The 12,687-nt window shown below is 50.0% G+C and overlaps 1 protein-coding gene across 9 annotated transcripts in view; it reads left to right on the top strand.

The window, feature by feature from the left end:
- Positions 1 to 12,687, top strand: part of ATP13A3 (ATPase 13A3) — a 132,852-nt gene that overhangs the window by 73,410 nt on the left and 46,755 nt on the right. For 5 of the 9 annotated variants that reach the window (XM_084847833.1, XM_084847828.1, XM_084847831.1 and 2 more), the window contains exons 20-28: positions 682 to 806; positions 2,629 to 2,807; positions 4,376 to 4,498; positions 5,749 to 5,828; positions 8,254 to 8,296; positions 8,391 to 8,500; positions 10,467 to 10,563; positions 11,035 to 11,107; positions 11,683 to 11,860. In XM_084847833.1, the coding sequence (XP_084703959.1) occupies positions 682 to 806; positions 2,629 to 2,807; positions 4,376 to 4,498; positions 5,749 to 5,828; positions 8,254 to 8,296; positions 8,391 to 8,500; positions 10,467 to 10,563; positions 11,035 to 11,107; positions 11,683 to 11,860 (1,008 nt within the window). Of the gene's footprint in view, positions 1 to 681; positions 807 to 2,628; positions 2,808 to 4,375; positions 4,499 to 5,748; positions 5,829 to 8,253; positions 8,297 to 8,390; positions 8,501 to 10,466; positions 10,564 to 11,034; positions 11,108 to 11,682; positions 12,142 to 12,687 lie in introns of those variants that run through there. The other 4 variants (XR_014789680.1, XR_014789679.1, XM_084847835.1 and 1 more) reach the window with 2 other exon arrangements.

The raw sequence follows: 12,687 nt of genomic DNA, 5'->3' as shown, positions 1-12,687 counted from the left end.
GCCCTCGCGGGGTCAAGCCAGTGCCCTCCCCCTCCTGCTCATCCCTAGTGGCACTCGTAGGCTGCCTCCAGCCACAGAGGTCCTGTATTTGGTTATACTGGCCACTGACGGAGCTGTTCTCCCCACACTGGTCTAACCTTTGACATTTATTTTAATTTTAAAATGCAGCCAAGTGCAAAGAGGTTCCACCTTGGATCTGGCCTGAACATATGGCCCATTCTGTCTTCAATCCTTTTTCTAGAAATTCCTAACACAGAATTTGCTCTTTAGGCTACCACAGCACATTGAGTTCATCTTTCCAAGGAGCCATCCTCCACAGCCCCAGGGCCTCAGCCATAGGCAGCATGTGTGTGGTTAAGACTTTTTGCCCCAACATGCATCACTTAGCACTGGCTTTACAGTAACTCTCATCTGCTGTTCAACTAGTTTGCACAGAGTGCTTTAGAATTCTTCGGAGTCTGCGAAGAATTTTGCCACCCTAATGTGGCCCCTACAAATCCAGCCACATATCCGTCCCCTGGCTGCTAAATCTTGATTAATTTTGTTTTTGGGTGAAACAGCTACTACCATTTTCCTGATGGTGTGTGTGTGTGTGTGTGTGTGTGTGTGTGTGCGCGCACGCGCGTTCGTGTGCGTGTGCATGCGTGCACGTGTTCCCCCTCCTCTTCTGTCCATCTGTAGAGATGCCATTGAGGGCAACGTGGATTTCATGGGGTTCATTATAATGCAGAATAAGCTCAAGCAAGAAACCCCGTCTGTACTTGAAGATTTGCACAAAGCCAACATCCGCACTGTTATGGTTACAGGTTCGTAAGCAATTCTTATGGCACCTTCTGGCTGCCAGTAACTGTATCCTGCCCCAGGCTGGGGGCTGTGTTTTTGCAGCTGGAATCTGCATTTGAAACAAACGATCTGCTATTCCAGTGCAGTCTTCTGCTGCCAAACACTCCCAGGTGTTTACCAGGGTTAAGAAATTGGGAACGCACTAAGGGGATGACCCGCTACCTCCTTCCCAGCCCCCCCTTGCAAATCCCCCCTCCCAGAATTGGAGCCCAGTTCAGGACCTTCCCCTCAAGTCCCTGTCTGTGGGGGAGGGACTGTGTGTGTGAAGAAGGTGGGTGACTGTGCAGCCACCGGGCAGGACAGTCGCCTTGATCCAGAGCTGGTGCGCTGCCCACAGTTGAAACGAACAGAGCAGCTCCTGCTCGTGCTGAGGGTGAAGCGGGAGGATGCAGAGCTCCATGGCGGAGAATGTTCATTCCTTCCTTCGTTCCTTCATTCATTCAAGCTCATACAGCACAGAGGCATCACAGTGGTGAACACAAAATACAATGGCATCACAACAACAATAAATGTAATAATAAAAACATGACAATGCAAACTAAGGAGCAATAAAACCGCACACCCGACGGTGTGCTACATGCCACAGCTGTCACACTTCAGGGAAAGCCTGCGTAGGGGCGGGTTTTAAGACGGCATCTGGATGCCAAGCCTGTGGGGGCCTCTCTGAGGTCAGCTGGCAAAGCCCTCCGGAGGGGGGGCGTTGCAGCCCTTGGTGCTCTGCTGCACGTGTGCCTGAGGTGGCCTCCGGGGCACGGGGCACCCTCAGAAGGGCCCTCTCTGATGAGCACAGAGACCGGGCAGGGGCAGAAGGGGTGAGGCGCTCCCTGAGGTAAGTTGGTCCCAAGTTGTTTAGGGCTTCATAGGTCAACAGCAACACCTTGAACTTGGCCCAGTAGCTTGCTGAGGATGTATTTGCCTGCAGAACGTACCACAGTTGATTTGGTGAAAGGATATCTGATAGCAGAGCTGGGAAATACCTTCCACTATAGGAAAACTGCAATGCTGATGTCCATGAGAGTGGAAGGTGCTGGGATAGATAGACCAAAACATACAAGGCAGCTTCATCTATCTGTCTTTTGGAATTTTGGATGATGGGACATGACTGGAAGCACAAGATAAATGGGCCATTAATTTGCTTGCAGTATAAATGTTCAAGCATATTTCAGTAAGCAGGACGTGCGCCTGGATGTGTTCAGACTCTCAGGCTTCAGCTAATGTCCAAATGCGACTTTGCCCCCCAAACATCCTTAGCCTGTTGCCAATGTTTTTCGCAGCCTCACTTTTCAGGACTGCCTGCAGGTCTGCTTGATTTTGACGAACTCATGAAGGTTTTGTAAAATATTCTGGTCTCTGAGTCACAAACTTGAAGTTTGTGTCCGGTTCCAAATTAAACAGTCAACCTTGAAACTTAAATCCTTTTTTGCACCCATTCTTATAATGATGTTTAAGCCCAAATATTAGCAAGCACAAAATAAAAAACAGTAAAGGAAAAACAGAGAAGCTCAGGAGTGGTGTAATTGGAACAACACTTATTTGAGGGGTGAGGAAGTCTGTGGCAGCCACCCCTACTGGCTGGGGAGACTGGGAGTTGCAGTTCAGTTCATCTGGAGGGTGCCAGGTGGAGGAGGGCTCCGTGGAGAGACCAGGCTGCAAAGGGGAATGAGGGGGAGCAGGAGAAGGGTGGGCAGTGGTGGAAGGAGGCATCTGCTGGCCTCGGAGCGGAGCCAGGGATCTGGAAGGGAGCAGGGGCCTGGCCAAACGCCCTGTGCTGTGCTTGCCTCCCAGGCGACAACATGCTGACTGCCATCTCTGTGGCCAGGGACTGTGGAATGATCCTGCCTCAGGACAAGGTGATCGTTGCTGAAGCGCTACCTCCAAAGGACGGGCAAACAGCCAGGATCAACTGGCATTATGCAGATGCTCTCGCCAATGGCGCCGATTGCTCACCAGCCATTAGCCCAGAGGTAACTGCAGAGCTGGCCAAGTCAGAATACATAAGGAGAGCTCCGAAGCTGATCAGACCAAAGCCCTCTCCAGCCCAGCGTTCTCAGCGGTCACCAGCTGCCCACGGGAAATCCACAAGCAGGGCATGAGCGCAACAGTCCCCTCCCACCATGTTCCCCAGCAATGGTGCACATAGGCTCACTGCCTCTGATCCTGGAGGTGGCATAGAGCCATCAGGGTTAGTAGCCCTTGTCACCCTTTGAAGCCTTCCACGGTGGTGGCTGACACAACACCCTGTCAGCGTATGTGTGAAGCTGGGGGTTTTGCCTCAACATGCATCGCTTTATATGTCCTTCCACTGAACCACATTTGCCGTTTGGGTGCCCATTCCCCTTGTTTGAAGAGGTGCTCTGGGAGCTCCTCACGGCCCCTTTTGTTTTAACCACCCTGAATAATTTGGTGTCTCCAGCAAACGTGGCCACCTTGCTGCTCACCTCTAACTCTGAGGGCCGCACGAAGGGCCAGAGCCAGCTGCTCTCCAGCACGGCAAGCAGAGTAACAAGAGGCCTTGATTCTTCACCTGGGGCTTATGGCAGAAGTATCCGTTTGGAGGGAAATGTTTCTCTCTCCTCCACCCCCGCCAGCCAAGCCTGCCTTTTTACCCTCCTCGCTCCCCTCAGCAGGGCTCCAAAACGGGAAGTAATTCGGGGAGAGGGCTCTTAGAAAGAAATGGTGGTGGGTGAGGGCAAACTGGAGTACTCCTTCTGCCCAGTGTCGCTCCCCCAAACAGGTCCCCTCTGCGAGCGCAGGTTTGGGAACATGGGTTTGCCGCAAGATGGCATGCGTTTCTGCCCCTATCTGTAAATGTCACAAAAGCTATAAAATAACCAGTGCAGCTATTCTGTAGGGATGTCACTTAATTAACGGCAAAGTAGGGCGCAACCCTATGCATGTTTAGGCAGGAAGCTGTCCTACAACTCCTAGCATTCCCCCAGCAATCTTTCATTAATTGACTGTAACAGCATACATTTGCACATGAGTAAAACAACCTTTGAGGAGAAAGCTGTCTCTGGTTTCTTAGATTATGCACAAGCATATCACAGCAGCAGGCACCCTTAGAAGGGGCGTTCCCCCCTGGGCATAGGAGAAAGGCAGAAGGCCTCGGGGGCAGGGGGTGCCTGTCACTTGCAGTTTTTAATGGGTGTTAATGTTTCTTAAAAACAACAGTGCACCTTTAAAATCCATTAATCAAACTGATTTGTTAACCAAAGATTGCCTCCCTACTAAGCAGAATGTTAGATTGGACTAAGTAGATTGGTAAGCCTCAAGACTCCTCTGATCAGAATTAGAAATGATTCTAAAGTCTGATGCATTTTATTGCAAGTTCAGTGTTGAATTTACATATGTAAGTAAAGCGCTTTCCCCCCTTCTTTGTTAGGTCTTGTTAATGTTGGCTTTATATTTCCAGTATCCTTGTGAAAGGCATTTCTCTTAGGTGCAGTGCTTCAATAGTTACGAGAAATTCTGCGGGTTTGCCAAAGGGAATTGATGGCCAGGTCTCAGCAACGCCGCTTCTGTTTTGCTACAGGATATTCCAATTAAATTGGCCCACGAAAGCCTCGAGGGCCTCCACGTGACCAAATTCCATTTTGCTATGAACGGGAAGTCCTTTGCGGTGATCCAGGAGCACTTCCAGGATCTTGTTCCAAAGGTCTGTATCTGGAATGGGTTTCCTGGGGAGATTTTATCATTACCTGTGCTGAGCACATAAGCGGAAGAATAGGGTAGAAATGATTTTTGTGTGTGTTATAATATCCTTCTACAGTGTCACTGTGGAAAAGCATCTAGAGGGGGCATTTCCCATGCTTCCTGCCCCCCTTCCTGGTCTCAAATGGAAAAACAGACATATTTTTGGAAAAATTGAAATGTTGTGTTTCCTCTCAGGGAATGAGCAGGGATGAGCATGCGCTGGGTGCTTCTTTAAAGCATCGTCATTCTGTTTGCTAGGATTGCTAGTGCTGATTTCAGCTCAGTTTGCAGCTCAGTACTCTTGCAACAGCACTCCTGGTAACCAAAGTTAATGCTAGCCAAGTTAATGGGCCAGTTTGCACAACATGGCAGCCCATCGTGGGTTAATTAACCCTTGAGGCGCTGCGGTGTGCGCCAGCCACCATCATGAACATGCAGCCCCCAACTGGGGTTGTCATGTTGTGCGAACCTTGCCAGCGGGGGCTATTTGAGGCTAACCAACCCCTCGCATAACCCTACAACGCACCCGGAGGTTCCCAGTAGCCATCCTGGCTCATAGCTCTCCTCCTCCTCCCTCATGCATTTGGCTTACTGTTTTAAAAAGCCAAGGCTATTCTGTGGCAGCCACATTTATAAGTTCATGTTGGACTGTGTGAGGCGGTTCTTTTGTCTCTCCTGACTCTCCTATCTGGAGTTTCTAGTGTGATGGGCGGGCGGGGGGACACATCTCTCTCTTCACTTTCGGCACACCTTGTATACTATCATGTCTCTTCAGCACTTCAGCCGTTCTTTGTAAGGAAGGTGCTCCAGCCCCCTGACCATTTTGGTTGCTCTTTTCTGCACCTTTCCCAGAGTAATTATTTCCTTTTTGTGGTGGTGCAGCATGATGTTCCAAGAAGTCCTGCAGAATTTCCCCCCAGAATTAAATAATAAATTCTCCAGAGTGAGAAGGGAGACCCATTGAACTTCTCTCCATGCTGTCAAAATGTATTTATTCCTTAATAGTCCTTGTACATTGCTTGATATAACCAAATGTCTAAGTGGTTTGCATGCTAAAATATTAAAAGTCATTATTAAAATACTCAGTAAATAATTACAAGAACAACATAAATAAAAAGTTAAAACAATTAAAGCAACAATAGAAAATTTCTGGAAATGACCATCTCTGATCTTCATTTTAATTATACTGCTAAGAGAATCAATATTTTCCAGCTTGTGTTGCATGGCACAGTATTTGCTCGCATGGCGCCGGATCAGAAAACCCAGCTGGTGGAGGCTTTGCAAAACGTTGAGTAAGTATCTGTCTGATGCTGCTGCTTCCGGTGTGCCTGTCGGCTTGCTCTCTTTATGGCATGCAAATGGCAGACCCCTGCTTTAACCCAGTTATTTTTAGGCATCCTGAAAAACGGTTAGCAAGCCTAAAGCTTTAGTTCTAAGGTTTAAGAGAAAGTCTGGCTACTGGTGCCACCTATTGAGAGATGCTGCTCGATAGACACATTTTTCAACAGGCTGTAACTGGCTGACTTGAACGGCAGGCACACAACATTCTCGTTGATGAGGTGGGGGGACATAGCAGATGGACATTGTCTGTGCTCTGGGCAGAGGAGACAGGATCTGATGTCTAGCTGGAGGCAGCCTCTGTTCTGGAAGGGAAGGGCCGTGAATGGAGGCCCCACTTTGATCCTCTCTTATAGGAACAGGGACAGGAAACAATAGCATTTCCTGCGTGAAAGAAAAAAACGTGAGGAAAGAGAGCTCTTGGCTGATGGCTACAGCTCTTTCAAGATGGCAACGTATGTCCCTCTTAGGTCCCCTCATGGTGGGAAGAGGGTCACTAGGGCAACAACCCCTGCAAGGTCGAGGCTTGATGGCAGGGCTGACAACCGGGGTGCAGTAAGCGTTCCTTCCAGGGAAAGGGAAGGTCGTGGTGCCGCCATGCTCAGAACCTGAAGTGCCGTGGTTTTACAAGCCAGGGAGGGAATATGTCCCCTACTCTTCAGAACGAGTCATTTCAGCAGCAGTGATGGGAAGCATGTCTGAGGAGGCCTACTCGAACACCTTTGCCAAGCTTCATGGGGGGGGAGTCCTGGGGGTCCTCATGGTAGCAGGTCAGGGGGCACGGGGGTTTGAATGAAGAAGGGAGTCCAGGCCAGGCATCCCCTGCAGCTGAGCAGTGAGAGAGACGGCCTGGGTGTTCTTTTCCCCTCTGGTGGATCCGTGGACAGACGATTCCCTTGGGGCTGCTGCTTATTGCTGCTGCTGCTTCCCACAGTCACTGTTTTCCTCTGCTGCGTCATCCTACCTCACCACACCCACCATCTCTCCCCCAGGTGCCCCCCACTCTCTGTAAGAGAGCTCTCCAGTGGTTCCATTTTTTCCTAGCAGTTGGTCAAGCTTCAGCCTGCACTAATGGCCTGTCTGTCACTTGGGACCTTTCAGTTGTCAGAGATGCTCTGACTTGGATTCCTGCATTGAGCAGGGGGTTGGACTCGATGGTCTTATAGGCCCCACTATTCTATGATTCTGTGATTCTGTGGGACCTGCCTTCTGCACAATTCATTGTTCGCCAGTCAGTCTGCCTGCTTCTGGAGGGAGAAGATGAACCACAGCTATGCTGGAGCAGCCTTTTCACGGACATCCATAATTAACTTAACCAGCTTTGGCTGCAGGGAGTGCTTCCAGTTTCTTTTTGTGGATCAGAAGGAGCTGGCTGAAATGAAGCCAGACAGCTTTCTGCAATGGGTGGAGCCTGATGCCCAGCAAAGTTGTTCTTGCTTCTGGCTGATCCAGCCCCTCTTCAGGGCTCTTCTGCTTGCTGTTTGGCCGTTTGAGTTTCCTACTGGATGCATTATTAATACATTAGGCAACATCTTTATGAATTGAAGTTGTTGACATACTGCTGTACTTGTGATGTTGTTGCTGTACCATTTCTTGTAAACCACCTTGAGCTCAACTCCTTACACAAAAGGCAGTATGCAAATAAACTCAGTGTTGTTGGTTCTTTTCCCCCAACTGCTATAGCAGCATTGGGTTCTCACTCTGCAGATACTCTTCATGTGGAATGCAGTGCTCGCGCACACACGCACGCACCCTGAAACACCTCCCTTTGGTTGGCCAAAGAGGTGGAACCACCCAGAGCTCCCAAGTTGTTCCTGCCCTGCTTTGTGGGAGCCTCAGCAGAGCTACTGCTGTTCAATTTGGCTTCTTTATTTCCAGGCTGCCCGGCCAGTTCAGAGGCCTCTCTCACTCTAGAACACAGAAACAGCGCTGTGCCCATCCTCGGGACCACCTTTGCCCTATGCTTGTTCATGTCCGTGCACACAAGATGTTAAACAGCACACTTTTTGTGTTCACATTGCAATAGGCAGCTGTGGTGATTAGGGCAGAAGCCTCGTGCCTGCTCATTGCATGTAGATTTAAAGATAAACAATTTGGGTGTGTCCCGAGTCTAGGTCTCGATTTCTTTTCCAGCTGGGAATCATACCCTGAAAGTGCCCCTGCAGCACAGCGCTGCTTAGCTTGGCCAGAGCCCACCCTGAGCCTTCAACCATTTTGGCTCTGACTTGTTGCTGCTCTGAGCACCATTTCTTCTGTGAGCACCAGGGCTGTTGCCTCTCTCTCGATGTGTCAGGCTGAGGAAGCTAGCTTGGGTTGGGTGGGATTTCGGCTGAAGTGCAGCGGGACCCTGATGCAGTCTCTCATTTTGTGCTTTTGCAGTTACTACGTGGGCATGTGTGGCGATGGGGCCAATGACTGTGGCGTGAGTACCCTTGTTCTGTTATCACAACATTCTGCTCAATTCTGCATTGACACTGGCAGAAGAAGTCACCCTTTCCCCCCTCCCCCTGCCCCAGGCGCTGAAGAGGGCACACAGTGGCATTTCGCTGTCCGAGCTGGAGGCATCCGTGGCGTCACCATTCACCTCCAGGACACCCAGTATCTCCTGCGTGCCAAACCTGATCAGGTAAAGGTGCTCAGAATGTTGCACGCATTGCTGTTAAGCTCAGCTGAGGTACCTGACGCAGCAGGTGGCACAAGGTGGCATAGCCTTTCACCAACCGCCCTCGGAGGTGCCAGTGCCAGGGTAAGGGCAAGGAGGCCCAGTGAAGAGCCAGCGAGCTGGGCAGAAATGGGAAAACCATTCACCATTAGAATGGATGGGAGATTAATACACCATTTTTCCTCCGAACAAACCCAAGGGCAGGGCTGTGTGAATTCGGCATCAGGGCTACCCAGATTCTACATACAGAAGGGCCATATTCTACAGCAGGGGGGGCGGGACCATTCCAGCCCTGGGGCCAGGGCACCTCATCCTGCCAGAAACCCCGGGCCCTGACTCCATTCTCTGTGCAGAGAGGCATGGAGCGATTGCACCGAGAAAGGGGCAGCCTTTTCCCTGTGCAGTGCTCAGGGAAGGCTTGCCTGGGGCTTTGCAGGTACGCATGTGTTTTGCCCAGGCTGTTGGGTTTTCTTGGAGTGGGTGGAAGTTATGCATGTGTGTGTTTTTCTCTGAGCATCGCTACTTTGATTTGTTATGCTTTGCAAGGGCAAATGGGTGATTTGGCATTTAGCCCCCACATCTGCCTTGTATTCAGCTTCTTGACCAAGTTACTTGTCTCTCAACCTGATCAGTTTGCCTTCTGTGAAATGGGTGGAGCAGAAAACTGTGGGATCAAAAGATTGGCTTTGGGTTTTGGAACTCAGACCCCTCCTTCACTTGTTCTTGGGCAAGTTACTTTTCTCTTAGCTTTCAGCCTCACCAGTTGTCTTCTGGGTAATGCGTGTGTTGTGACTGGCCATGCCCACCATGGCAGCCATTTTGGGAAGGGGCAAGCCCTCCCCCCACCCCTGCACGTGCTCTCTAAAAATTCCAAATGTGCCCTTTGGCCCCCAAAGGTTTGGGACTCCTGATTTAGCTCTTTATTACAACACAGAGGTAATTTTAAATCCTGCATAGTAATCAGAGAGATATTTATATGTCATGATAAATGCCCTGTGATTGGCTGTCATTGAGGGTTATTTTAGGATCATATGAAATGGGTTGCACCGTCTCCTCTCTGGAATTAATCTCTGTTGATGTACAAGTACATGCAGGCCTTTGAGTTACACAGCACACTTCACTGGCAATAACGCCAGGGTCATTGTAGAACCAGTTTGTCGGCTAATGTACCATAGGAAATTGGCCAGTTTGCAAAGCTTTTAGTATTCAGTTGGGAGATACATAGATGTCCCAGACATCTGAGGGCTGTTTCCTTGAGGTGTTTTGTGCTCGGTTTGATGCTGATGGATTACTGAAGGGGAATGCTATGTTTTGTACAAGGGGAGGCCTGATCTTTTCCCCTACCCCCTGCTTGCCAGCATTTTGAAAGGGAAGGATGGAGCTTATGTGCGCACGTAAAAGATGTCTACCGGGCATGACTATGCATGGAGTGCAGGGCATCTTGTGAAGAGCAGCCCCAGAGAGTGACCTCCCGTTCTGGCTGTGTGAATCTCTGGATGATTTCCCGCATTAGTGTTGGGCAAGAGAAGACACTGCTGGGGCAGAAGAGAGCCAGGGTCTCACCTCTGCCTGTGTACAGGATGTGTTGCCGTTTGCAACACTCCCCCCAAACTCAGTGATGCTCACTTATCACAGCAGGTGGAGTTCCTTGTTGAAGAGGAAAACATGATAAAGTGTGTTGCTAACGGGTGGCTTGCACGTGCGGGCGGGGTGGGGGGACCTTTCTTTATGTTCCTGTGAGTCGGAGGAGAATTGTCATGGCCTGTGGCGGTCTCTCTGTGCTTGGGAAGCTCTGCCAGGAGACCCGCTGAGCCTCCCCCCAGGCCTTCCCTCTCCCCCTTCCTGGTGCTGGGTGAGCTGCTCTCTGCCCCCCAGGGATCAAACAGAGGCTTGCTTGGATTTTGTCAAGCGGATGTCTTTGTTTTCACAGGGAAGGCCGTGCTGCTTTAATAACTTCTTTCTGCGTGTTTAAATTCATGGCTTTGTACAGTATTATCCAGTATGTCAGTGTCACACTGCTTTACTCTGTGAGTATTTGACAAAAAGCCCCTTGCATTTGTGTTAAATGTTTATTCTGAGCATATTTGTAAGGACAACAGAGAGCCCCCTTTTCTCTCCCTGCTTTTGCCTCTGACACAGGGGCTTCTGACCCCCAACTTCTTGCCTGTCAGATCAATAGGCACTAAGCTAGTGAGGAATAAAGGGGGAAATCCAGTTCGATCTCTTTTTAAAAAAAATTACTCTTATTCTGTGGGAAGTAGGTGCAGCCTTTGTGTTTCCCGTCCTCACTGCAGTCAGAAATGCCACCCAGCAGGCGGTGCAATGGAATTATATTAATCAACTGGGAGACTGGGGGGTGGAAAAGCAACTTGTTGAAGGCAAGTCCCCAGCAGAGGTGGGATGCGAGTCTCCCAGGTTCAAAGCAACGCAGTTTGACAGAGCACAAATAAAACCTGATGTCGACACCATGTGAAATCTCATTTCTGGTTTCTTTATAGATCCAGAGCAACTTGGGAGACTTCCAGTTCCTCTTCATTGATCTGGCAATCATTTTGGTTGTGGTCTTCACCAGTGAGTCTTGCACCAGCTTCCTTGCAGTCTCCCTTCCTGTGGGTGCCTGTTCTAAAAGGGCCATCTTTGGCTGGCAGTCATCCTTCCTTCATCAGCACTAGAAGCTTGAAGAATAGTCCTGCCGAAATCACTGCGCTTTGCTTTGCCTTGTTTCCTGTTGGCTTCTGGAGCACAAGTGGGAAGCTGCTAGAGGCAAAATCTTGGGAATAGGCACTTGCTCTCGCTCTTTTCCTTGCTCCCCTGGTCCTGTGGCTTCAATTAAGTCCCCAGAACACCATTAGATAGATGGATCTAGAGGGTGGTTTGACTGCTGTGGGTTCCAGACAAGCACAGAATTTCAACTCATACCCAATTTGAGTACTCAATTCCAGTAGAAAAACAGCTGTGAAGGCAGAGTCGAGCGCAGTGCCTTGTGCAGTGTTACCATCACTGCTTTTCAGTGTTACCTTATAAGCAGATATGTCTTCATTGGCCTAACCAATTTTATATCGGTTCCAAGGTGCAGAACTTTGCCTTGTTGACATGTCTTCATCTCCGCCGTACTCACTGCTTGCCCCCCTCTCCTTTCTCTGCAGTGAGTCTGAATCCAGCATGGAAAGAGCTTGTAGCACAAAGGCCATCCTCCGGCCTCATCTCAGGGCCCCTCCTCTGCTCTGTCCTTTCTCAGATCCTCATCTGCCTTGGCTTCCAGACCCTGGGATTTCTGTGGGTCAGGCAGCAGCCCTGGTACGAGACCTGGACCCCACTCTCAGAGTAAGTTGCCCAAAGAAGGCAAGCTTATGGTGCCCGTGCAGGGGGGATTTCCCTGTACAAAGGCACTGGTCGCCATTTGGAGCTGGTGGATCTGCAACCCAAGGGCTGTCCATCCTTCACTGTGCAGAAGTGAGGACCCTGTCGTGGGCTGCTGCTTCTCTTTCCACCAGTTGCCAGGTGTGTTGCTGAGGCCAAGCTGTCCTTGCTGGGCTCCTGTGAGGATAAAGTGAAATAGCCCATGTACGCTGACATGAACATCTTGGAGGAAGGATGAGAGAAAATATAACTTGGGCTGGAACTGATGAAGGGACGTCTGAGTGTCTTTCTTGTAGGAGTGTTGGCCTATGGATCAATCAAGTTTACATATGTGTAAAAAGAATACTTCTGGAGCAAAGGGCTTCCTTCCTTGGGTGTGTCTTTGGAGGCGTGGTCTCAGCTGAGGCGTGGCCGCTGTCTGTGGGCGTGGAGGTTCCACTCCAGAGGGGACCGTCTCGCCATTCGCTGTTTTGTTACTACTACTGCTTATCAAAAGCTGCGGCTGGCAAGAGGCACTTCCTTAAGAGGCATCAATTAACCTGTCCAATTAGTTGGGGCATCTTTTTTAATTGTTCAAAGAGTTTTTTAAATCAGTTAAGCTAACCACTTGATCTACTAAACGTTGTAGCCCTCAAAATAATAGATGAACAGGCTCCAGTTATCTAAAGATACCCAGCGAGTGCTGGGTTGAGCTGCCATCCCTTCAGCCTGGGCCTCACGGGCTCTCCTCTGGCTGGGTACAGAGAGCACGTCGTGGCTGACACTTCTGGAGGGCGGGAGGGGGGCGGTCA

The sequence above is a fragment of the Heloderma suspectum genome, chromosome 3 (genome assembly GCF_057233095.1).
Source record: "Heloderma suspectum isolate Gila_16-S chromosome 3, 16-S_ref, whole genome shotgun sequence".
Lineage (NCBI taxonomy): Eukaryota > Metazoa > Chordata > Lepidosauria > Squamata > Helodermatidae > Heloderma > Heloderma suspectum.
Note: the sequence above shows the minus strand (reverse complement) of the source record. Positions and strands in the feature narration are given on the sequence as shown.